Source organism: Schistocerca cancellata, chromosome 11 (genome assembly GCF_023864275.1).
Source record: "Schistocerca cancellata isolate TAMUIC-IGC-003103 chromosome 11, iqSchCanc2.1, whole genome shotgun sequence".
Classification (NCBI taxonomy): domain Eukaryota; kingdom Metazoa; phylum Arthropoda; class Insecta; order Orthoptera; family Acrididae; genus Schistocerca; species Schistocerca cancellata.
In genome coordinates this window covers 60233118-60257571 of record NC_064636.1, presented here as the reverse complement: position 1 = coordinate 60257571, position 24454 = coordinate 60233118, and the positions used below count along the sequence as shown (strand labels likewise).

Sequence of the window (24454 nt, the reverse complement as noted above, 5' to 3'; positions counted from 1 at the left end):
AAAAGCTCACCAGCAGCTGTGGCTAGGCTCTGCCTGAGTGGTTGCACCTCAGACATTACATTGCTCTCCCATTGGTAACATGAGCTGCCTGGACCAAAGAATATGCCACCACAACATCTGCAATTGAACTTTTCAGTTTATTTTTGCAGCATTGTTACTTCAACTGATTGCCACTGAAACAATTCACACAGAAAAGCAGTGTATGTCTAAATGTGCTGTTACTTCGTCCAGCCCATATAAAAGATTGAAACCTGTCACAATAGCTGAGGTAAGGAGTTTTATGGGATGCCTGCCGAACACGGAACTCAACAAAAGGCTACAATGCTTTCATACTGGAGCACAAGACCAACTCGGGCATTTCTGTGGTTTGGCAAAATGAGTTCTGCTCTCCAATGTAGACGTCTCATGAAATACTTTGATCTTGTTGACCGTGAGAAATGTCGAGCATGAGGTCATCCTGACTATGAGCCGTGAATCAGATATCAGCCATTGGCTGATAATGCCAGTGACATATTCAGGCATCATTACATGCCACATAAACAGCTTAGTATGGTACTAAATGTCACCCTTCCATATTACAATATTTGCCAAGTACACACAACCAGTGCCGGGGAATCAACTTCTGGATGCTTTGTGTCACACTCATTGTCTTGAGTTTTATACTCACAGAGGTGCTGAAAGTCAATAAGATAAGAATGAAATTGCAAAACATGTGTAAGGATACTATGTTGTTCTGAAGTTGTTCTGTCTGGGTAATTATTTGAACAAACATTATCACATATTCGTACACAACTTTTCATAATGTCTGTACCAGTTGTAAAAAGTTTATTCAAAGTAGATACCAACGTTACTGGCACTGCAAAGAAAAACAGGAAATTCTTATCACAACAATTTAAAAAAGTTGGAGTTAGGGAAAAGATTTACTATAGGTGAGGTCCAATACCAGCTTGTGCATACTGAGAGAGAAACTCTCAGTGAACCTCTGTCCACTTACTGCTGTTGGTGATATTAATGTCAAGTAGGAAGGAAGCCAAGACTAATACGACATGTGTGGAATACACACACATGAAGCGATGCTGTGTGCCTGTTTGGATAAGAGGAGAACTCTCCATTACCAGAAGGAAGTATCATTCAGTATTATGAATGGCGTTTAACCCATACATGTTATACAAATAACACAATAAAGGATGAAAAAATGATTTCAAATATCTATGGCCGAGTGGTTCTAGGCACTACAGTCTGGAACCGTGTGACCGCTGTGGTCGCAGGTTCTAATCCTGCCTCAGGTGTGGATGTGTGTGATGTCCTTAGGTTAGTTAGGTTTAAGTAGTTCTAAGACCTAGGGGACTGATGACCTCAGAAGTTAAGTCCCATAGTGCTCAGAGCCATTTGAACCAAATATCTATTTACTGTAAATGATAATCCTAAAGGTTCCCCAGATTTGAGAAAACTTCCAGACAACAAAGTGAAGCTTCCTGCATGTGTACTAGTAAAGGTGAAAAAGAATGAAGGTGCAACTTTGGGTTACATGGTGGATGCTTTCCGTAAACACAAATGTTATGTGATCCAGAACTGCATAAAATAAGCAGACTGTAATGTACTACCAATTATTATAATTATTACTTCTATAAATAACATTAAAATGTCATTTTTCTTATGTCACTTGACTAAGAAATTTGATGGTAAGTGGTATTTTTTTTCATATTTTTAAGTTGAATACAACAATATGGCAATTTCAGTATAACACTTTTGAATAAATGTGTGCTGCATTAAAATTTACAGCTTGCAGCATTCCACTTGAGTTAGATGTGAATTAGCTAACGAAAATTTAATTTGGCTTTTCTCAACCTCATACTTTTGTTCAGCTGTCATATGGGATGTTGCGAGAAGACTTTGTCTCATCTTTGCCTGCTGCTTACTGAAAGGCAATACAACACTGCAATATCTACCTTTCTTGAAAAGCTATGCAGAGACTTTGTGTATGCATAATGTGTGTATTGTCTACAAACATATAAAGTGTCTTTTAGGTAACAGTAAATATCAGATCAAATTGCCAAACACGCAACCTCTACATATAAGTTTATACAAGGAAAGATGGGATCAAAATGTCATTTCATTAACAGTTTGTTTGAGTTCAGTCAAAACCATTGTCAGCAATGATTGTCAGTGTTACCCTATATATTCTCTGAGGATACCATGCTTTTCCAGTGTAGGACAGCAATGATTGGAACCCATATATTCATGTACCTTTCACTTGCAGAGTTACTTGATCACAATCCAATCTTAAAGACATGCATGGTCCTTTGTCACAGTTATCAACATGCAAACAAAATAACAAATTTGCTCAGTAGTTGAGCTCTCTTGTAGACTATCTTGCTTCAGGGTTTTCATTCGCTAGTATCATTTGTCATTAAGAATATGTAGGGACACACCTGTCCTCTGGAGTGCTATGTAACACTATACAACTCTGTACATCTGAACATGTACAAGCAGGCAAACCCACCAGCTTCTCAAAATTTTTTGCTTGATAATGTGAGAAACGGTTAAATCTTATTTATCTAGTGGTGAGTACTATTTACAAATGTAGCTAATATGAGCACTCTTTCTTTTAGTTTGACAATACTTTTGGTGTACGAATACTGTCATTTGTGTCACTCTCGTTAGTTTCCAAGAGCAGCAGCTACGTGAAGAACAAAAGTACCTGAGCTTAATTGTTTGAGAACCCCAGTAATATGCATCTTCCAGTTCAGCTTTTCACCAATATGTACACCCAAAAATTTGGAGCAGTCTGCCATATTTAGTGGCTCCTGTTCATGTGCTTCATCAGTTGTTGGGATGACTGTTACACAGAACTGAATGAAGAGAATTTTCTCAAAATTAAGGAAGAGTCAATTTTCAAAGAATCCCTTAACAATTCTTTGAAAAATATCATTATGATCTCTTCTGTTGCTTTCTCTCTAATAGAATGTAATTGAATAGATGATAAAGTCTCACCAAGTGGCAGCAGGAGAATACACGTATAAAAAAAGGTTTTATGTATGCAAGCTTTTGGAGCCAGTGGTTACTTCTTCTGGTAGGAGGATTTCCTTCACCCCTCTTCCTCTCCCTAACGCCCTTATGACAGCAGAAGCAGCCACTGGCTCCAAAAGCCTGCATATGAAAAAGCTTATTTTATGTGTGTTTTCTCCTGCCACTGCTTGGTGGAAAGATTTTTTGTCTATCCAGTTACATTATATTGTCAAAAATTGATGATTTATCTCTAGTAGGATTTATTGTAACACTGCTTGTTGAATGTTAAGTGGAAGAGCATTCACACATATAAGAAATAGGAGTGGACCCAAAAATTGAACCCTGCAGGATCACCTTTGTGGCTTCTCCCCACAGAAATTTCTGTGTTTCTAACACTGGCTGTATCATTGCATTCTTCTATCATTGCATTCTTCAGTTAAAACTTCCGGCTGCATTCTGTTTGTTACCGTAAGTATGATTCAAATCAGCTGTGTTAAAGCCATCAGTTCCATAAAACTTAAATTTTTATAAGAATGTAGCATGATCTACACAATCAAGTGCTTTGGAAATATCACAGAATATACCAGCAGGCAATATTTTATTCCTTAATACATTTAATATTTGGTGGGTGAATTTGTAAATAGCATTCTCTGTTAAGTATTCCTTCTGGATTCTAGATTGTGATATGCCAAGTAAATTGTTTTGTATTAAATACAAGTGCATTACTTTTTCAAATATTTTGGGAAAAGATGTCAGTAAGGAAATTGAACAATAATTGTTTAAGTCTGTCTTGTCACATTTCTTATAACACGGATGAACAATTGCATATTTTAACCTGTGTGGCATCATAAATGTTACTAACGACAGTATTTATTAATTTTGAATGGCTTTTCAGAAGGCAGTTTGAAATTCCTTGAACAACATATGAGCCTTTGTTTTTTAGAATTTTTATAGTTCTATTAATTTCCATGAAGGATGTTGGTGCTACTTCTAGGTGCTTAAAGTTAAATGGAATGGCCTTTTTAGTATAATCTCTTACTGCTTCAACTGAACCATTTAATCTTATTTTTGGTGTTAAATTTTGAATGTGAATGTTGAAAGTACTCTCAACTTGTGAATTATCAGTGGAAGAAATCTGTTCTTTTGAAACTTTGAGGGTTAATTTATGACAAGTCCCATTATTAAATGAATATATTGTGCACATGTAGTTAGAATGCTTAATGCCTTGAAGATGCACCTACAAAATGACTGTCAGTAAGTGCTAGAATCACTATCTCCAGCTGCCCACACACAATGTGAATGGAATACCTGATCAGATTAGCTGATTATATGCTTCACCATTTGACAACTTAATATTTGCTCAAATGCAGAAGCTTTTACTCCTAGGTACTTAATTTGAGATTGATTTGCGCCTCATTGGCAATGAAGTGGTATAGTCTACATACAAAATTCATGTTACTAATCAGCAAGTACTTAATTATTTTCTAATTTGATATGTAGTGATGTTATTCTACTTTTGTTCTTTCCCTTACTACCAGGCTCTATCAAAAAATATTCGATAATTCATTCAATATATCTTTGATTTATTTTCAGAAACACATCGCAAATCCAGTACCGCACCAGAACGACTACAGTTTTGCACAATCAAACATTCTCTGCCACCACCCTCTATTTTCTGGGATGGTTACTAAGGGTGGGCCATGGCCAGTAGCCAAGTTCATTATATTATATTTTACCATTTGTGCCAAATTAATGTGTCTGGTAACATTAACGTTATGGAACTGTCAGTAGTAGTAGTAGTATCATAGATACACTTTAAGAAAATGAAATGAGTTGCACTCCACTGTGAAAACCCACTGTCATAAAATGTTTTTTTGAAGTGGATGACAATTGTATGTTGCGTGTTGGAGTAATTGTTGTAACAAATGTGATTTTTTTTAATATGACATGTTAAAAACAACTACAGTAAAATAAAATTGTTTATTGCAAAAGAAGTTATTTTTTCTACATATGTTACATTGTAAACAACACACACATAAAATGGGACAATCACTGCTCCCATCCCCACCTAGAGAAAGTCATTACAGAATCATTGCATAATGTTACACATTGTGTTGGGGGGTGGGGGTGTGGAGGAGTGCACTTATTTTTGAGAAGAGAGTTTATTGGTCCAGCCACTAATGATCATAAGACCAAGGCTACGAACGAACGAACCGGGCTTCTGCAGGGGCCCCCCGACCCCTGGTTGGCGGAGTCCTAGTAGGCTTGCCCTACTTTGCCTCCAAGTCTTCTGTTCTTTGGTGTTGTTTGTTCTTCTCTTTTTAATCTTGTCTTCTCGTGGCCCTTCTCAGGATGTTCAAGCTTCTTTGTGTCTGCACTGCTGACACTGGTTGGGCCCATGACAGGCCGTCTTCACTGCTCCCGGCGCGGACGGCGTAGGGAGCGCCTTATTTCAATGGCTGCTGGGCAGCCGCCGGTGCGGCGGTCATCACGACTTCCGCAACTCTCTGCAGCGTGTCGGCAAGGAGTGTTACCTTGTCGATTGCCGCAGAGAGTGCTGAAATTGCTGCAGCCAGCCCTCCTTCAAGCACTGCAGTTGTGGCGCCTTGGCTGGTTGCTGCAGGGTGACGTGAGGCGGCTGGCGCATTTCCACGCCTTTCGCCTCCCGTCGATGTGTGGTCTACTTTGCGCGCCTTCCTTTGGGCGTGGAAGGCGCGCTGGTCTTCTGGTGTGCGCTCGCGCGCACGTTTTCTGACGCGAGTGCGCCAGCTGCTGTTGCCCCCTTCAGTGGGGCCGGAGTTGGCAGCATTGGCTGCCGGCGTCTGTCTCGCGTGTGCCGGCTGCCTCGCCGGTTTTGCACCTGGGTGCGGACGGCGGAGGGAGAGGTCGGCAGTCGTCACGGCCTGCTGCCCGTTTTGGCAAGCTATTGCGGCTTTGAAAACTTCGCAGCCACGGTAGCTCGCCACGTGTGGGCCGCTGCAGTTCGCACACTTGGGCGCGTGCGACCTCGGTAGCGGATACAGTCGGCTGGTATGGGCCCCGGCACACTTCACGCACTTCTCGGGGAAGGTGCAGTGGCGAGCCACGTGCCCCATCCCCTGGCAGCGGAAGCATTGTACCAGGCGCCTCTTCTGTTTCAGGTTTTCGACGGTGACCTTAGTGTTGGCCACCCTCGTCACCTGGTAGAGCCGCCTGTTTTCCGGTGAATCGGTGGCGATCACCAGAAGTGACGGAGACTATTTGTGGCTGACGTGCGACTTCACGCGCGTCACATTGCGCACGTGGAAGTCTAGCTCCGTCAGTTCTTCTTTTAGCAGCTCCGGTTGAGCTGCCATGGGTAGTCCCTTAAAGACTATCTTCAGTAGTCGCTCGGGGATGGCGGCGTGAGTGTACCAGTGGAGGCCCTGGTTCGACGCCTTGCTAGTCACCCGGATGTAGTCTTCTGTATTGGCAACTTGTAGCCGCACCAGGTTCCCTGTTGCAGCTCTCAAGGTGAAGTCTGCAGTCGTCCACTGCCTCGAGCTGCAGGAAGCCTTTATAGTCTTCTGCCACCTCGAAGACTATGGGCGGCGGCCTCCGGTATGACCGTCCAGTGGTGGGGACGGCTTCTTCATCGTCTTCGTCGTTCGAGCGGCCTGCTTGGGCAGCGGTCGTGGGCGCCGACTGCTCGGGTGTAGGCTGCTCGGTCTTCTCTTCGACCGCAAGTGCCCCAAAACGGTTTGCGGTCGATGTGGGCGGCGGTGAAGGGATCGTCCTGGGTTTGGCCGCTCGTTTCGACGTGACTGTCGTCCAGGTCGCACCCGCACCGTTGTCATCAGGTAGGGTGCGTCGTCTGCCCCCGTTTGTAGAGACAGCGAGCTGCCTCCTCTTCTTGGGCGTCTTTTTGGCGCCGGTTGCTGCGGTGGTATAAGACCTCTTGCGCCGCTCGCCCGCTGGGCGTTGCTGCGCGGAGGCCTTTATTCTTCGCGCCCTCTCGTCGGCCGGGAGTGCTCCGTGCACTATGATATCGTCATCCAGGTCGTAGTCCATGGACGGTGGCCGGGTCGTTCTAGGCGGCGGGTCAGATGGGGCCGCCGGGGGAGCACGTTCCTCCGGACGGCGGTCTGCCACACCAACATCTCCAGTCGTCGTAGTTGGGGGGCCGGATGGGGCCGTCGACCAAGCGGGCTCGGCCGAACGGCGATCCGCCACACCCATTGCTCTGCTAAGCGATCCTCTAAACTCCGGGCGTGCCCACGACATCTCTGCGCGCTGCCGGAGTGACGACTGACTGCGTAGCTGAGCAGCAAGACCAAGGCTAATATTTCTTGACTGAGTTGCTTACATTTCTTCAAAAGTAAAGCTGTGAAAAATATGAAATTAAAATATTTTGAGATTGGCTCTGCATAGAATGTTTTGTTATAATATTTTCAATTATTCAAAATTTATTCACTTACTGCAAACTGTTAAATATCACACGTATAAGGTATAGATATAATACCTATTAGCGATATATGAACATTTCTGCCGGACTGTGACTTGAACCTACATTTCTCTCTTGTTGCAAGGAAATATTCTGGTAAGTTTTGAGTTTGCTGTCAGATGTTACTGAACCACACTTTTGCTGCATAACTTCCAGCAATCCGAATGTGAATGGGATGAAGAAATATTGAATATTCATCTGTCCTAGAAGCCTCATCAAAGATTCACTGTGTATATGTTTAGAATAAGGTATAATGAGACAATTGTAACACATTGAGCCAATGATGCACAGTTTCTTTCTTCTCATGTGTTCAGTTCTTTTTCCTTGATTCTTTCCACATATCATCTCCCCTCTGCTTGTAACTTCATACTGATCAGTCTGTGAGTTTATATAATGGGCTATGAAAATGAACTGTTATTTGCAACAGTTTCTTCTAGATAGTTCAGTCTGGTGTGGCCTTATGGATGTGACATGATCTAGAAGAAATAAAACAAGTAGAAGTAGCAACATTTATGACCAGTGCTATATTTGTAAAAAGAAAGGAGGTACCTGTACTGTGACCTACCAGGGAGTGATTTTTTTTTTAAATTAATGCCTTGAAACATTATTTTAATGCTTTTTTATCACAGGCATTGGTATGGCATACCCTTCACAAACCAAGCACTGGTTATCACAATAAAAGCAGTTTTTTGCTTTGGAATAATGACATCAGCAACTGTATCTGGATTGCTTTGTCATCTCACAACAATAAAAAAGGGAAGATTAATGTTTGACTGTATTGTGAAAAAGATAGTTGCTACTCACCATATTGTAGAGATGCTGATTCACAGTTACGCACAACAAAAAGATAAAGTTTTCACTCAAACAAGCCTTCATCAGAACTAGACAAAATACATTCAGCATCTCCACTACATGGTGAGTAGCAACTATCCTCTTCATAATGTTGTCATTATTACATCGTGGATTTTCCATTGTGTGAAGAATAGTGTTTAATGTTCCATTGCCTACAGTAGTAAGGGCAGTCCACCACCATAGCTGAGTGGACAGTGCACCAGCTTGTCATGGTGGGGGGCCCGGGTTTGGTTCCTGGCTGGGTAGGAGATTTTCTCTGCTTAAGGGTGGGGTGTTTGTGTCATCTTCATTATCATCATCATTTCATCTTCATCAGTGCGCAAGTTGCACCAAGTGGTCAGATCTACCCGCCGGGAAGACCTCACCACACAACATTTCATTTCAATAATAGGGACAGGCTGTACATGTGATGGATTTCTTGCCAAGAGAGTACCTTATCTGTTACTATGTGGTCTCCATCAAGATGAACACAGCCTCGCTCAAGGCTTTTTGCATCAGCTATCAGATCAGTGACTGGGTAGCAGCCAACTGAATGTTGCCTCAGACTGAATGAGTGATTAGAAAAGAAACTAAACAGAGAGGAAATTTGTTCAGGGCATAAACTTGAAACTGATATTAAATTGACAGTTTCTTTGACCAAAGGTTGACCACATAAAGTGTTCTCACAGTCCAAGTTTTCTTCTTAATTGAAATTCATGATAGTTGCTGTTCAGCAGGCGTTTGGGAATTAATCCTAAACTAAAAATTCATATACAAAAAATGATTTTAGTGACAATTGAAATATAGTAAGTTTGATTTCATGGCTATTATTTATTTCCATTTATCTACTTTCCTGATTTTCATCGACTGACATACATGACACAGCTGTTTATGGTGATGTGGAAAAAAATACTGCATAGGTCAAACAAGGTAAAAAATATGGAAATTCTGTGTAACTGTAAAATAATGAAATACTGTGTAACTGGAGCTGCGGTAGCTACATGCCGCTGTCTTCTGTATGGAGGCTGAAAAGTTGGAAGACTGTGCAGCAAAGTGGAGAAGGCTTGCAGAGGATCAACAATTGGTGCAGCACCTGGCACTGTGAATCACTGTCAAGACAGATTTCCAAGTTGATGCATCACAGGCTTGTCAGTGAATAGATCATTCCAATTTCCATCAACTTAAGTCTTGGTACAAGAAATGCTCTCTGCACACAAATGATCTGTGCCTGTGCATATTGTTGCGTTTATGCAAAAGCAAAGTCAGTTATCCAGAAAGAAATTTTCACTATGCAACAGAGTGCGTGCTGATATGAAACTTCCTTACAGATTAAAACTATGTGCTGGATCGAGACTCGAACTCGGGACCTTTGCCCTTTGCAGGCAAGTGCTCTGCCAACGAGCTACCTGAGCACGATTCCAACCCACCCTCACAGCCTGTGATGATGGGTGCTAGGTCTGCAAGGTGTACAGAAGAGCTGCTGTGAAGTTTGGAATCTAGGAGACGAGTTGCTGGCGGAATTAAGGCTGTGGAGGAGGGGTCATGAGTCGTGCTTGGGTAGCTCAGTTGGTAGAGCACATGCCCGCAAAATGCAAAGGTCCTAAGTTCGAGTCTCGGTCCGGAACACAGTTTTAATCTGTCAGGAAGTTCCAAAGTCATTTATGTTGTATACCGTATTTACTCGAATCTAAGCCGCACTTTTTTCCGGTTTTTGTAATCCAAAAAACCGCCTGCGGCTTAGAATCGAGTGCAAAGTAAGCAGAAGTTCTGAAAAATATTGGTAGGTGCCGCCACAAATAACTTCTGCCGTCAAATATATGTAGCGCTACACAGGGATGCTTTGCAGGCACAAAGAGAAATACTGGCGCCAAAACCTCTGCGTCAGCAAATAAATTTAAAAAAAAAGTAGAAGAATGTAAACATTATGCCATGTATTCTTCCGTGTTTGCTGCTATCTCATTTAAATCCTGCCTGCCTAATGAACTACGAAACTAGAGTGAGACAACAGCAAACACGAAAGAATATAAATATCATGTCATGTTTATATTCGTATTATTCTTATGCCTAATAGTGATACAGTCAGAAATGAAGCACGGCAATTGACTAGATTTTTAAATCTAAGATCTCACTAATTTCTGTGCAGAATGTAATGTACTAAAGAGGCATCTGCAAAGATTTCCAAACTGAGAAAAATTTTCGCTAAACTCCCGTTCAGAACATCATCTATCATACACAGTCTATTATTTGCTGATCATTATCAAAGAAAGCAGCAGTGTAAGTAACAACAAATAGCAGTGTTTTGCCATTGTTTCGCTAATGAGACAATTCCTCTCTCTTTTTATTGTAAGCAGCGGTAGCGCACACAAAAGCAAGTCAAGCGGCGACAGGCCATAAACACTCATCATCAGAATGCGACAAACAGTGCGTGACACAGTACAATAATGCATTTTCAGCTTAGAGTGAGGTAAACACTTATAACAAAGAGAACGGCACTTATCAGATCAAAGAAAAATAAGCAATTGATTCAAACCAGACGAAGCATGTGAAAAAGGAAGGGTACCCGTATAAATACGGACGGAGCGCCTGACTCATAGCAATGGCCACTTGGTAAAGCTTAACTATTAAGCTTACGACTCGAACCAAACTACTGTAGCTGTATCTTCATCCATTTGACCTCAGTTGTGTTTCATGTTACAATGGACCAACTCTGTTTCGATTTGGAGGGGCGGTCGAAAACTGTTCTCTCACCTTGAATTTCAAGTCTCAAATTTCAGGAGTGGCTTAGATTCGAGTGCAGCTTAGATTCGAGTAAATACGTAGCTTTCTTCAGTGTCAATATGTCTATAGGTAAGAAGTTTCCAGTAACACCACCATGAGAGAGATACAGAAGGTGAAATGGGTCGTGGTTAAACTGTGAATTCGTTTGTCAGGTCAATAGTATGATGATATAAATTTATTTATCAGAGGTCATCAAATGATTTGGATATACACCTACAAGAACGAAGTAGCTTCTATTGTCTTGGATGAATATAGTTGAAAGTAATATAACAAACCATACAGTTATGTTACTTACCTGGTTTACACTTCAGGAGCAAAGGTTGTGAGAACTGCAAGTCTTCTGATGCAATAAATCCATCATTTTAGGATGCCCTTATGGAGACTCTGCTTCTGTGTATTTAACAAGATAATATTAATGCAAAACCTCTGTGATTGAAATGGAAATGTCCAGTTGGCGGCACTGACTTGTGATCGTGTAACTTAAGCTTTAGCTATTGTAAATGTAAATGATGTGATTGAGAGATGGTTACGGACAGTTCACTTCGTGGCGTATGGCTGGTGAGTGCCGTGTCTAGAGTTTTGAGAGGGGATTAGGGAAGGGGGAGGGGCCCTCGTGTGAAAGTTTTCACCGTCATCTCAGATCTATAACTGAGTAGGCCGAAGACCACACAAAAAGATAGCACCACTGTAGTTTATTTGTTGCAGTTACCATGACGCTGCCACAAAGTTTCAAGATGTTGCTGAGGTCTGAATGGTGTTGGGCACTTTTCCTGATCACTGAACCCCGCTTTCAAGAGCTTCACTAAGATAACAATGGCAATGATATAATTAACTCTGAAACACACACTGCCTGAAAAAGCAGAGAAATGTGATTACGATTTTGTAGAAAAGTTGTTGAACACATCAATAATGTTTTGTGTTTGGTAGCTGTAGAGGACTGTTATCATCAAGATTGCTATGCTAAATTGGTGTCAAACACCTCCTCTGTTTGAAAAGGGGCCCACACTCATGGTACCAACTTTGATGCTGATTGGAAGAAGTATGCAATTTTCTAGATTCTTCAGAGAAATCCCAATTTTTACTGCGTGATTTATTGCAGAGAGGCAATGAATGACTCCCAAACTGAGATAAAATGGCTATAAAAACTCTTAGAATACAAACTGACTGAACGCTATGGTGATGAAGTCACTCCACAAATATACAGTGATCTAATTCCCAACTTCTAGTCTGGTTAAGGTTCATTGATGATGCATCTTCACAATTTGGCACCCTATCCTTATTTGTTCAGAACCTCAACACCCTTTCTCCCATCTGCTTCACCTGGTCCTCCTCTATGCAATGTGCCATCTTCCTGGACGCTGACTTCCACCTCTCTGATGTCTCCTTCCACACCTCTGTTTACATCCAACTCGCTAACCACCAACAGTACTTACATTTCAACATCTGCCATTCCGTCCCCACAAAAAATCCCCCCCACATATAGCTTAGCCACCTGTGGATGACATATCTGCACTGAGGAGAACTCTCTCGCCCTGTATGATGAAGGGATCACAAGGGCCTTCACAGACAGCAACATTCCACAAATCTGGTCCATAACCAATTTCCAGACCATCCTCACACATCCCCAATCCTCCCACCAACCCCAAGAATCAGCTAAAAGGAACGCCCCCTCTTCACCCAATATCTGGACTGGAATAATTGAACCATATCATTCACCTGGGCTTTATCTCTCTTCCTGCCCTGAAAGAGGGACATCCTACCCAAAATCCTTCCCATCCCTCCTAAAGTGGTGTTTCATTGCTCATCCAACCTACACATCATCCTAGTCTATCTCTATGCCACTCCCAACAGCATGGCACAGGGATCATATACATGTGGCAGACCAAAGTACAAGGGCTGCGTAATCCACCCACCCGACACCTACTTCTCGAGTCCTGTCACGGTTTTATCCTACCCCATCAGAAGCTGGGTCATCCGCAAAAGCAGCCATCATGTACCAGCTATGGTGCAATCACTGAACAGCTTTCTCTATTGTATGACTACCAACCAGCTGCCCACCAGGATCAATGGCCCCACCAAACTGCAGCCAAAAGCAAAGTACACCATACTTGTGGCACAACATGCAGCTGAACATACAATGCTCGATTTCAATGGCTGCTTCACAACTCAGGTCATATGGATCCTCCCCTCCACTACCAGCTTTTCTGAATCACACAGACAGGAGTTATCCTTACAATATACTCTCTGTTTCTGAAATTATCCCAGCCTCAGTCTACAGTAACCTGCTGTCTCCACACCCAACAATTTCTGTCTCCTCCATCCTATCACCCCTCCCAAGTTAAGTCATCTTCAGCATGTGTGCCTTCCTGCTGTACGTTACAATCATGCCACCCCATATACCTGCCACTGCTCCCTCCCACATTCCTGCAGGATTTCACTAGAAATATTTTTTTGTCATAATAGATGAACTGTTTTTCGTAAAAACAGAAAACTAAGGTTAAAAAAATTGAATTAAGGGTTTGGGGAGGCAGACGCTCACTCACTATATGACGGAGCTCTTCTGTTTCTTGCTACTACATCAAGTATGAGTATTTTCCTAAGGAGTCAAAAGCTTATAAATTATTTCCCCTATTTTTCTTAATTTGCCTGGGATATGAGAAAGGTAGCAAGCTACAGGTTGTCCATTGATTAACTGATATTCTTAACTGTTCTAAAATATGTTATCTCAAAGAAATAACACAGATAAAGAACTATCAATTAGAGCATTTGCCCACGAAAGGCAAAGGTCCCAAGTTCGAGTCTCGGTCCGGCACACAGTTTTAATCTGCCAGGAAGCTTCATATCAGCGCACACTCCGCTGCAGAGTGAAAATCTCATTCTGGAAACTATCAATTATATTCCCTGAGTAACACATATTTAGAACCATGGGTATGGGCATGTCATTAACAACTTGGCTTAACACTGTATCTTTTTTCCCCTCAGTCTCCTCCGTGAGGGGGAGGAGCAAGCTGTTTGAGGGCACACTAACTACCCTTCCAAGCAATAGGTTTTAACAAATTTTATTTTTATTGCATTTATATCCCTTTTCTTGCAAAAGCACATAATTTGTTTAGTTCAGTCTTACAATTTTAAGTTATTTCTTTAGACTGTTGTTACAAATTTTACACATACATAATACATATAGCTAAGGAAATGACAAGAATGTTGAATTTATATGTAGTACATGTTTATCTAAAGAGAATATGATAAGAAAGTGGCAAGTAAATAATGTTATGCCTTGAGGTATTTTCTCAGGTCCCAGCTTTAGCTGTGACTTATCTTTTCCTTTCCAGTATGGTAGCCAAAATGATCTTCCGTAGTGTCTCACAGATGACTCAGTCTCCATTGTCTTATCTTCTTCGAAGTTGCTAATATTATGATTCAGTTCTTCCTGCTATGCCAGCCACCCTTCATAGTCAATCACTTCATCAGTTATCACTATTTGGTCAATGTTCACCATTCACGTTGATCAGGCTCTGTTCGTCAGGTAGCCTCCGTAGTCTGTGTTGTGCAGTTAGCCGACATCACATTTTTGCTTTTCATCTCAGGGTGACCTTTGTGGTGATCTACCTGGGGTGTCTCTGTCTCTCAATGTTGTTGAGAGCAATCTCTAATTTAGGAGGCCGTCATGATACCCATTTGTGTGCTAACCTGCATCGATCGCGACTCAGCTTGTTGTCGCCGGTGGTAGACTGTTCGGTAGGTGGTTAGCCTCCTTCAGTAGGGGACAACCTGCTTCCAACTCGGCAGATGGAATTTTCCTCAAAACAAAACTATATAGCATTTCCAGAGAAGTATGTCAACGGGTGTAATAATTCTCATTGTAGGCCGAATCCACATTCACTTATAACAATGCATTAACGAACTACAAATACGTAGCTCGAACAGTTTACGGGTATACTGCCAGTTCATAGTGTCCAACGGGCACAATATTTCGGCGATCAGACATGTCACCATCGTCAGGTGCACTGACAAACTGAGCTCCTGAGGGCGGGCGGCCGATATGGAGCTCAGTTCGTCAGCGCACCTGACGATGACGACATGTCTGATCACCGAAATATTGTGCCCGTTGGACACTATGAACCAGCAGTATACCCGTGGACTGCTCGAGCAACAAATACGCTGGGAGAAACTGAAGAATCACTACAAATACGTAGTTTAAAGATGCATCTTATTTTAACTACTATTCAACAGCTCTTTAAAATGCAAAATAAAATTCACATAAGGCTGTTCCTGCACCAAAACATGGGAAGTAATGTAGGCACAGAAGTTGCCACAACCAGTTCAACTACTGTGTACTGTCTCAACATTGTCAGACTGTGCCCAAATATTGATGCTGAAATATTGATGGTGATTGGCTAATGTTCACCACATTATATGGTAATCCAGCCAATTTGGACTGCTGCTTGGTTTTGCATGGACTGCATTCAGCATTTGTAATCATGAATTTGACTGTGAGAATTGTTTGGAATTATTAGTTCATACTGAGAATTTGTACACATGCTTGAGGAATGTGGATAAAGTACAGCAGAAGATACGGTTGAGTGCTTATAGGATGACTACAGCTTTTTGGCTTATTTGAGATTACATAGGCAGGAAGAGTACTCAAAAAACGACTATATTCCAATTGTGGGATGGTAATTAACATTGTAAAAAAAAATTAAAGTAGTTTTATTTTTCCTATCAAACAGTGAAGAACAGTTCTTGGTACATTTATTGAGTTTCGTCCTTTGTGGCCATTACTCTGATGCAGTTTCAAACTCTTATTTTAATGTGCATATGAAGATTTTTCTTTTAACGCCCTATTCTCTGAAGAATTTGCTTCTCTTCTACATTAGTCATAAACATACTAATCAACAGTGGTTAGTATTGTATTTATTCTTGTTAACTAAAAACAGTACTCACTGTACTCTAAATTTAGTATGGCTCAAATATTTCCTTTTAGAAACATGCACAAATACTTTTCAATACAATAATCTGTCTGCTGTTAACCAACAGATTTATTAATTTTGTAAATGTCATTCAAACCATTTTTTTAAAATAAATATGATGTTGTGTATGTTTGTCATAGAGCACATATGGAGGAAATAAATGCTACAGTGTTTCACGGCTGTAGCACATTCTTCAAACTGTGCTAGTTCTTCTTCCACCCCTAAAACTTTTCAGCAAAACTATTCAGTGAATAACATGCAAAAATAGCTTGGATTGATGTAGCAAGAACAAAGTAATTTTGATGCCCTTTGGAAGTATAGTCAACATTTGTGCTAGTTTCACATATACTGTCCGAGTTCTGAAACTTAGGTGTCAAGTATACTGTAGTTCCACTTTCTCCAAGCAGGTTATTCTTTGACAGTAGGTTTTTTTTTCAGTTGTAGCTTTCAGTGCCTTTTCTCTCACAGATGTATGTTTCTTCATAGGCTATTCACCTGAATACTGAGTTCTTGTATTTAAACAATTCATTGCTAAATTGTCTTCTCTTACATTTGCCGTATAAGTACCTGGCACAGCTGATGCCAACTGTGCACATTTTTTGTAATGTGTCTTAATTATCTGGCAAAATCTAACACCTAGCAATTTATTAATTTAACACTCACTCCAAATAGTCTGAAAATTCTGTAAGTTGGCATAAGCTTTAAATCTATTGTAATTTCACAACAGTCACTTGAAATCAATTTTCAACACATTGGAAAAACTTTTGAGCTGTACATGTATACTTCACCACAATATGAGTGAAAAAGCACTTCCAATTTTAAATTGTTTGTTATTATATGTTTGGCAGTACCATTGTCATTGGATATCCTACAACTTAAATTAATTTCACTGACAAAGTGCTGATATTAGAGTGTGAGGGAGAGTTAAGTGGTATACTATAAATTTTTTAAAACATCTGTGGACAGCTCCATCCTTACGGACATAACATTTGTACAACTGTAAGTGAAGAAATAACATGAAAATAAAATTCATAAGCTACTAAGTTTTCAATGGTGAGACCATAATATGAACAACATACAATCATGATCTGATGAAGCACTCTATGCATTTTCTCCTAAAAATATTAAAATTTATTGTTAATATACTGGGTGATCAAAAAGTCAGTATAAACTGAAAACTGAATAAATCACAGAATAATGTAGATAGAGGGGTAGAAATTGACACACAGGCTTGGAATGACATGTTTTTTTTTATTAAAACCAAAAAAATACAGAAGTTCAAAAAATGTCCGACAGATGGCGCTTCATCTGTTCAGAATAGCAATAATTAGCATAACAAAGTAAGAAAAAGCAAAGATGATGTTCTTTACAGGAAATGCTCAAGATGTCCAACATCATTCCTCAACAATAGCTGTAGTCCAGGAATAATGTTGTGAACAGCACTGTAAAGCATATCCGGAGTTATGGTGAAGCATTGGCGTCGGATGTTGTCTTTCAGCATCCCTAGAGATGTCGGTCGATCACGGTACGCTTGCGACTTCAGGTAACCCCAAAGCCAATAATCGCACGGACTGAGGTCTGGGGACCTGGGAGGCCAAGCATGACGAAAGTGGCGGCTGAGCACACAATCATCACCAAGCGAAGCGCACAAGAGATCTTTCACGCGTCTAGCAATATGAGGTGGAGTGCCATCCTGCATAAACATCGTACGTTCCAGCAGGTGTCTATCAGCCAGGCTGGGAATGATGCGATTCTATAACATATCACCCGTCACGGTAGCAGTTACAAAACCAGAATCACGCATTTCCTCGAAGACAAAAGGCCCGATAACGGTAGATGTGGTAAATCCAACCCATACCGTGACTTTCTCGTCATGCAATGGAGTTTCCACGACAGTTCTAGGGTTTTCGGTAGCCCAAATTCTGCAGTTGTGGGCATTGACAGAACCTCGGAGTGTGAAATGAGCTTCGTCGGTCCACAACATGTTACTCAACCAATCGTCATCTTCCACCATCTTTTGAAACGCCCACACCGTAAATGTCCTGCGGTTCACTAAATCGCCAGGTAACAGTGCATGATGCCAATGGATTTTGTACGGACAGCATCAGAGGGTACGCCTAAGTGCCAACCAAACAGTAGTGTACCGAATGCTGGTGTGACGTGCAACTTCACTAGCACTGACTACCCCGTGCATAGACGAACCAGCTACAGTATCCATTTCTTGCTGAACTGTCTCAGCAGTATTATGCCTTGTGCTTGGTAGGCCACTATGGGGTCTATCGTGGAAACGACGTGCGGCTTCGAACTTCGAAATCATTCTCACCACAGCTGCATTTGTCAACGGACCTTTACCCGTTTGAATCTCCTTCCTATGGCGATAGGAACGTAACGCTGAACTAGGACATTCCCCATTCTGATAATACAGCCTCACTAAAAGCGCCTTTCAGGTAATGTCAACATGCTGCGACTGCTAGTGCATCTGACTCTCTCTCTCTCTCATTACAGCTCCTTTTATACACGATTGTCACTGACGTTTCGCTGTGCAGCGCCATCTGTGGAACATTTTGTGAACTTAGTTTTTTTTTTTTTTCTAATAAAACCCCATGTCATTGCAAGCATGTGTGTCAATTTTTACCTCTCTATCTACATTATTCCGTGGTTTATTCAGTTTTCAAATTTATACTGACTTTTTGATCACCCAGTATTAAACTGACTGAGCATATACGAATTCAGAGATGACTTACAATGCACTTCACTTCAGTAATGTGGATAACATAGAATCCGTTTCATACCTAGTGTGAAATGAAATGACCGTATGGCATTTCTGACCGGGAAATAATATGCAGGACCATTCAGCCGCCATCTGCAAGTCTTCTTGAGTTGATACAACTTTGCATCTCAAAAGAAGGTAAAATGGTGGTAAGTGCAACACAACACCCAGCCCCCGAGAGGATAAATTCTCCAACTTGACCGAGAATTACACCTGGGCCACTTTATAGCTATTGATCTCTCTGACCACACAGTTACAGGGATGGATGTGTTGCTGCCATAGTTCAGTGACACTTACTGTGTCACACAGACGGGCCCTGAAAGTAAATGTTAAATCAGAGAGCAGACATAGTGAATTGGAACATAAAAGTAACACTGAGCATATGTGAATTTGGGGATGACTCAAAGGGCATTTCTGCATCGTGTGTAACACTGAATTACACTACTGGCCATTAAAATTGCTACACCAAGAAGAAATGCAGATGATAAATAGGTATTCATTGGACAAATATATTATACTAGAACTGACATGTGATTACATTTTCACGCAATTCGGGTGAATAGATCCAGAGAAATCAGTACCCAGAACAACCACCTCTGGCTGTAATAATGGCCTTGATACGCCTGGGCATTGAATCAGAGCTCGGATAGCGTGTACAGGTACAGCTGCCCATGCAGCTTCAACACGATACCACAGTTCATGAAGAGTAGTGACTGGCGTATTGTGACGAATCAGTTGCTCGGCCACCATTGACCAGACGTTTTCATTTGGTGAGAGATGTGGAGAATGTGCTGGCCAGGGCAGCAGTCTAACATTTTCTGTATCCAGAAAGGCCCGTACAGGTCCTGCAACATGAGGTCGTGCATTATCCTGCTGAAATGTAGGGTTTCGCAGGGATCAAATGAAGGGTAGAACCATGGGTCGTAACACATCTGAAATGTAACGTCCACTGTCCGCATACCATCACGCCGGGCAATACGCCAGTATGGCAATGACGAATACACGCTTCCAATGTGCGTTCACTGCGATGTCACCAAACAGGGATGCGACCATCCTGATGCTGTATACAGAACCTAGATTCCTCTGAAAAAATGACATTTCGCTATTCGTACACCCAGATTCATTGTTGAGTACACCATCGCAGGCGCTCCTGTCTGTGATGCAGCGTCAAGGGTAACCGCAGCCACAGTCTCCGAGCTGATAGTCCGTGCTGCTGCAAACGTCGTCGAACTATTCGTGGAGATGATTGTTGTCTTGCAAATGTCCCCATCTGTTGACTCAGGGATAGAGACGTGGCTGCACGATCCGTTACCGCCATGCGGATAAGATGCCCGTCATCTCGACTGCTAGTGATACGAGGCCGTTGGGATCCAGCACGGCGTTCCATATTACCTTCCTGAACCCACCGATTCCATATTCTGCTAACAGTCATTGGATCTTGACCAACGCGAGCAGCAATGTCACGATACAACAAACTGCAATCGCAATAGACTACAATCCGACTTTTATCAAAGTCGGAAACTTGATGGTACACATTTCTCCTCCTCACACGAGGCATCACAACTATGTTTCACTAGGCAATGCCAGTCAACTGCTGTTTGTGTATGAGAAATCGATTGGAAATGTTCCTCATGTCAGCACGTTGTAGGTGTCGCCACCAGTGCCAATCCTGTGCGAATACAATGAAAAGCTAATCGTTTGCATATCACAAAATCTTCTTCCTGTCGGTTATATTTCGCTTCTGTAGCACATCATCTTCGTGTAGTAGCAATTTTAATGGCCAGTAGTGTACTTTCATACCTGGTGTGTCGTGTGGAAGCTCTTGCTGCCATGATATGTCACAAACTCTTTCTTCAAACTCGCTGACAGATGCTGTAAGTAAAAATTAAATCAAAATGCAGGCATACTGCATCGGATCAGAAAAGTAACATTGAGCATATGTGAATTTAGGGATGACTCTCGAGGCATTTCAGTACTGTGCATAACACAGATTTAAACTCATACTCGGTGTGCTATGTTGGAGCTGTTGCTGCCTTGGTTGACTCAAAGTTTGTAGCACACACGTACTGACAGGTATAGGATTTTAAATCATTTTCCATACATAGAACAGAAACATGGTGCTGCATATGTGAGAAATAAGAGATAAATCAGTAATTCTATCAGTTCTGCTAGAACCTTCTAATACTTAATCTTCCATATTAAGAAAGCACTTGATTCTCCAAGTATTTACTCAATATCACAGATTAAATCTTCATGTGTTATAATAGCCTTTACTAGTGAGTCATCTGCGTAGAGGATGATATCCGACTGAACCAAGCATGACATATCATTGTGTACTCCTTAGTTCAAATTTATTTGCAGGTTCCAGAAATACTGATAGAATTACTGGGTGGAAAGACAGCAGCACGCCACAGCAAGTAAAATAATAATTGAACTATGCAAAACCAGAAATAGTTCACTTTACCACAAAATAGTCTGTGGAATTGTGTTAACAGAAACGTCCGATTCCACCCATCTGCTTTGACCAATGACCTCACCAATATGGCGGAAACGACCATTCCCAACTACTCCCATATCACAACTATGACGTCATTATGTAAACATGACTACAAACACAAAAATAGATTGAAAAACCATCAAACAAAAATCCCTCCAAAAATATAATGAAACTAATGGGACAAGCAGGGGAAATTTGGGGTTTTTGGGTGGGGACAAACTAAAAATAAACACACGCCAATAAACCAAACAAAAAAAAATGATAAAACAAAATGACCACAACCTTCCCAAAATCAACTAGAAACAATATCCACTGGAATTGAACATTTCCCTTTACCTATATAGGTCACCAGAAACTACCGTTACCAAATCATGAAACCCAAAACTACAACCACATCCACAATTATCGCTACCTCAATAAACACAACACAATTGGAATCTAACACTTCCCTTGACATATATAGATCAACAGAAACTACCGATACCAAACCAACAACAGCTACAACCACGCACTGAAAGTGAATACTTCCCTTCACTTATAAACATCGACAGCAACTCTCAATACCAAATCACAAATACCAACAACAACCCCCCCCCCCACACACACACACAACCAACCATCTAAACAAACAAAAAAATAAACAAGAGCTAAACACTCCAGTGCTGCCCTCTAGGTCAGACACCACAATCACACCCAGGACACACACAAACACAACTATACACACAAACACACCAACAGAATAAACCACAACCAAATAAAATTCCCAACCCCTCTAATTCTCTTCTCCCCCCCCCCGAGCTGCAGCCAACATCCCAGCCAATACACCTTACTGACAGCCCTTAAAAAACTCTAAAAATACAATTGCCTTCAGGGATGCTCTTCTGCCAACAGTACTCATCTAAATGAGCCTGAAGGTTAAAAGAGCACCTCTTCCCCCTCCCAATAACAGATTTAACAGCCTCCCAAAACCCCTCTATAGTACTAGAATACGCCCCACTCCCATAATTCTTAAACTCGACACTGTTGTTAACTACTAAATGCTGGTACCCCTCCCGACCCAAACCGCTATAAGAAGAAAACCCATCCAAAACTACATTACTACCCTCTTCTACATATTCCTGAATCAAACCCACTAACTCCCTTTTTGTACGAAGCTCAACAACCCTAAAAACACGTTCTGAAGACCCAACCCCTGATACCACAGCCCCCCCCCCCCACACCCATATACCAACCATAGGCTTTACCCCTCCCATACTTTCTCCTTCCAAACTGTGACTCGTCAATCTCTACAACTACCCCAGGCCCACCCAACTTACCCGTGTATTTAATACATTCAGGACAAACCACACGACAAAAAGAATACCAGTCAAGAACCGTTTACTCACTCACACTCATCTAATGTGCACAGAAACTGTGAGAGGATTGATAACAAAAATGATAACTCATCAACACAATGTCACGCATGCCCAACCTAGATTTCTCAAACCAGGAACCTCGACGTATGGAGCACCATATGTTATCCCTTCCGAAATCTCCACATATAGCTGTCCGTGGTCCGAGATGGCAGAACTTTGGTAAGCCTCATAGGTTCTCCACACAACGAACATTGCACGAATTCAGCCAAAAGATCGAAAAGTTGCAGGAACTTTATAAGCGACAAGGAAGTGTCGTCCATAATCCCCCATAACCGAAAACTATTAATCTTCTGGGTCATATCCATACCTAACAAAGACATAACAACAGTAATATAAAAAATTCACACATGTCGAACCAAAAACGACACTACAGTAACTTAGGCATAAAAAAACTACACCGTCAACTCACTGCAAAATATTCCGCTAGACACACAGCCAGCACCACGGCAAAACCAGTCAACGACTAACACTCAAATGAACCCAATACTACACACGACACTCACGAACTAAACTTCGCGCCGTTGTGATGTCACACACCACAACAGCCTTACGTCATGGGTCAAAGCCGACGGGTGGAATTGGACACTTCCGTCGACCCGTGGAATTTATACGTGATATACACTGTCAAAGAGATGTGTGTACCAGTAATTATTGTGTAGTTATCATGTAGGCAGCATACTAAGTCACAAAACAAAGTCATGAACACTATAAAATCACTGATTAAAGTTTAAAAAATATATATTGTACATATTTTATTTCAGTCAGTTGCTATAGTATTATTTTTTGGAGTTCTGAGAAAATTAACTTCCTGAATGCTTTTAGACTATCCAGGCCATAACGGGAGCTAAAAAGAAACCCACAGGTTTTTCAGGGAGAGTGATTTGGTCACAGACTAAAACTACATCGAAATACTACACATCACATGAACATGAAATTTGTAAATAAAGCCTGAAAGGGATAGTATGACAAAATAATGATGATAATAACAATAATAATAATAATAATAATAATAATAATGAAGCAGACATGGGAAGATATCTGAAAGTTATTGATACTATATCATACTGTAGAAAATGTACCGAATAATAATCTTGTCAAGTAGTAGGCCTATCTGTCTAAAGAAGTAACACCATGTGCACTACCATAATAGATTATTGTCTCCCAATGATAACCATGTGAAATATTGTCTACCTAAAGAAGTAACTACATATGTATTATAATCTAGATTATGATTATTAGTTTGTATAAAGAGATGGAATTGACAGGGCACTTATGTCACTATCTTTCTTTGTACGAGACATGCTATGTAATGATAAAAATGTGAACTGATTTTCATGTCACAATGTTCATACTACATAGCGTTGTAGAACTAATCACAACAGATCTGTGCACATGAACATTTAAAATATTTTAATATTAACAGCAAATAGTTGCAAATTAATAGTACAAACCTTCATCCAGAAGTGTTCTCAGTATCTTGTTGGTTTTCTCTGTACCAGGAACTGCCATGAGCGTGCAGTGTGAGGAACGTGTCTTCTTTGTTGAAAACAATCTCCTCTGCAGCACAAGTTCTCTCTTGTGACTTCTTTGTGGGCTAATGTAAGAGATACCACTATGGTGCAAAACAGCACCTACATTAGCCTTCAATGAAGTCACCATTTTGTTAGCCAGCTGAACTTCAGTAGCTGACATACTAGAAACAATTTCTGAAAACCAGGAAAT

At 41.2% G+C, this 24454-nt stretch overlaps 1 protein-coding gene and 1 long non-coding RNA gene across 3 annotated transcripts in view; one reads left to right on the top strand and one right to left on the bottom strand.

Moving 5' to 3' along the window:
• Positions 1-5935, top strand: part of LOC126108897 (uncharacterized) — a 25267-nt gene extending 19332 nt beyond the window's left edge. Inside the window, exon 2 of the long non-coding RNA XR_007523647.1 lies at positions 4603-5935. This is a non-coding gene — a long non-coding RNA (uncharacterized LOC126108897). The remainder of the gene's footprint in view (positions 1-4602) is intronic.
• On the bottom strand, positions 4976-24454 carry LOC126108896 (translation initiation factor IF-2-like). 2 transcript variants are annotated; one of them, XM_049914264.1, is made up of 3 exons: positions 24184-24454; positions 18843-19136; positions 4976-7947 (listed from the first exon to the last, which is right to left on the bottom strand). In XM_049914264.1, the coding sequence occupies exon 3, from the start codon at positions 7249-7251 to the stop codon at positions 6430-6432; it is 822 nt and encodes a 273-aa protein (XP_049770221.1). In that variant the 5' UTR covers positions 7252-7947; positions 18843-19136; positions 24184-24454; the 3' UTR covers positions 4976-6429. The 2 variants fall into 2 exon arrangements, with proteins under 2 accessions (XP_049770221.1, XP_049770222.1); XM_049914265.1 differs by lacking the exons at positions 18843-19136; positions 24184-24454 and adding an exon at positions 11376-11803 and having other exon boundaries at positions 4976-7351.

Bases quoted from the DNA above. Each gene is read 5' to 3' on its own strand.
- LOC126108896 (XM_049914264.1), bottom strand. From the start codon at position 7,251: ATGTCGTGGGCACGCCCGGAGTTTAGAGGATCGCTTAGCAGAGCAATG.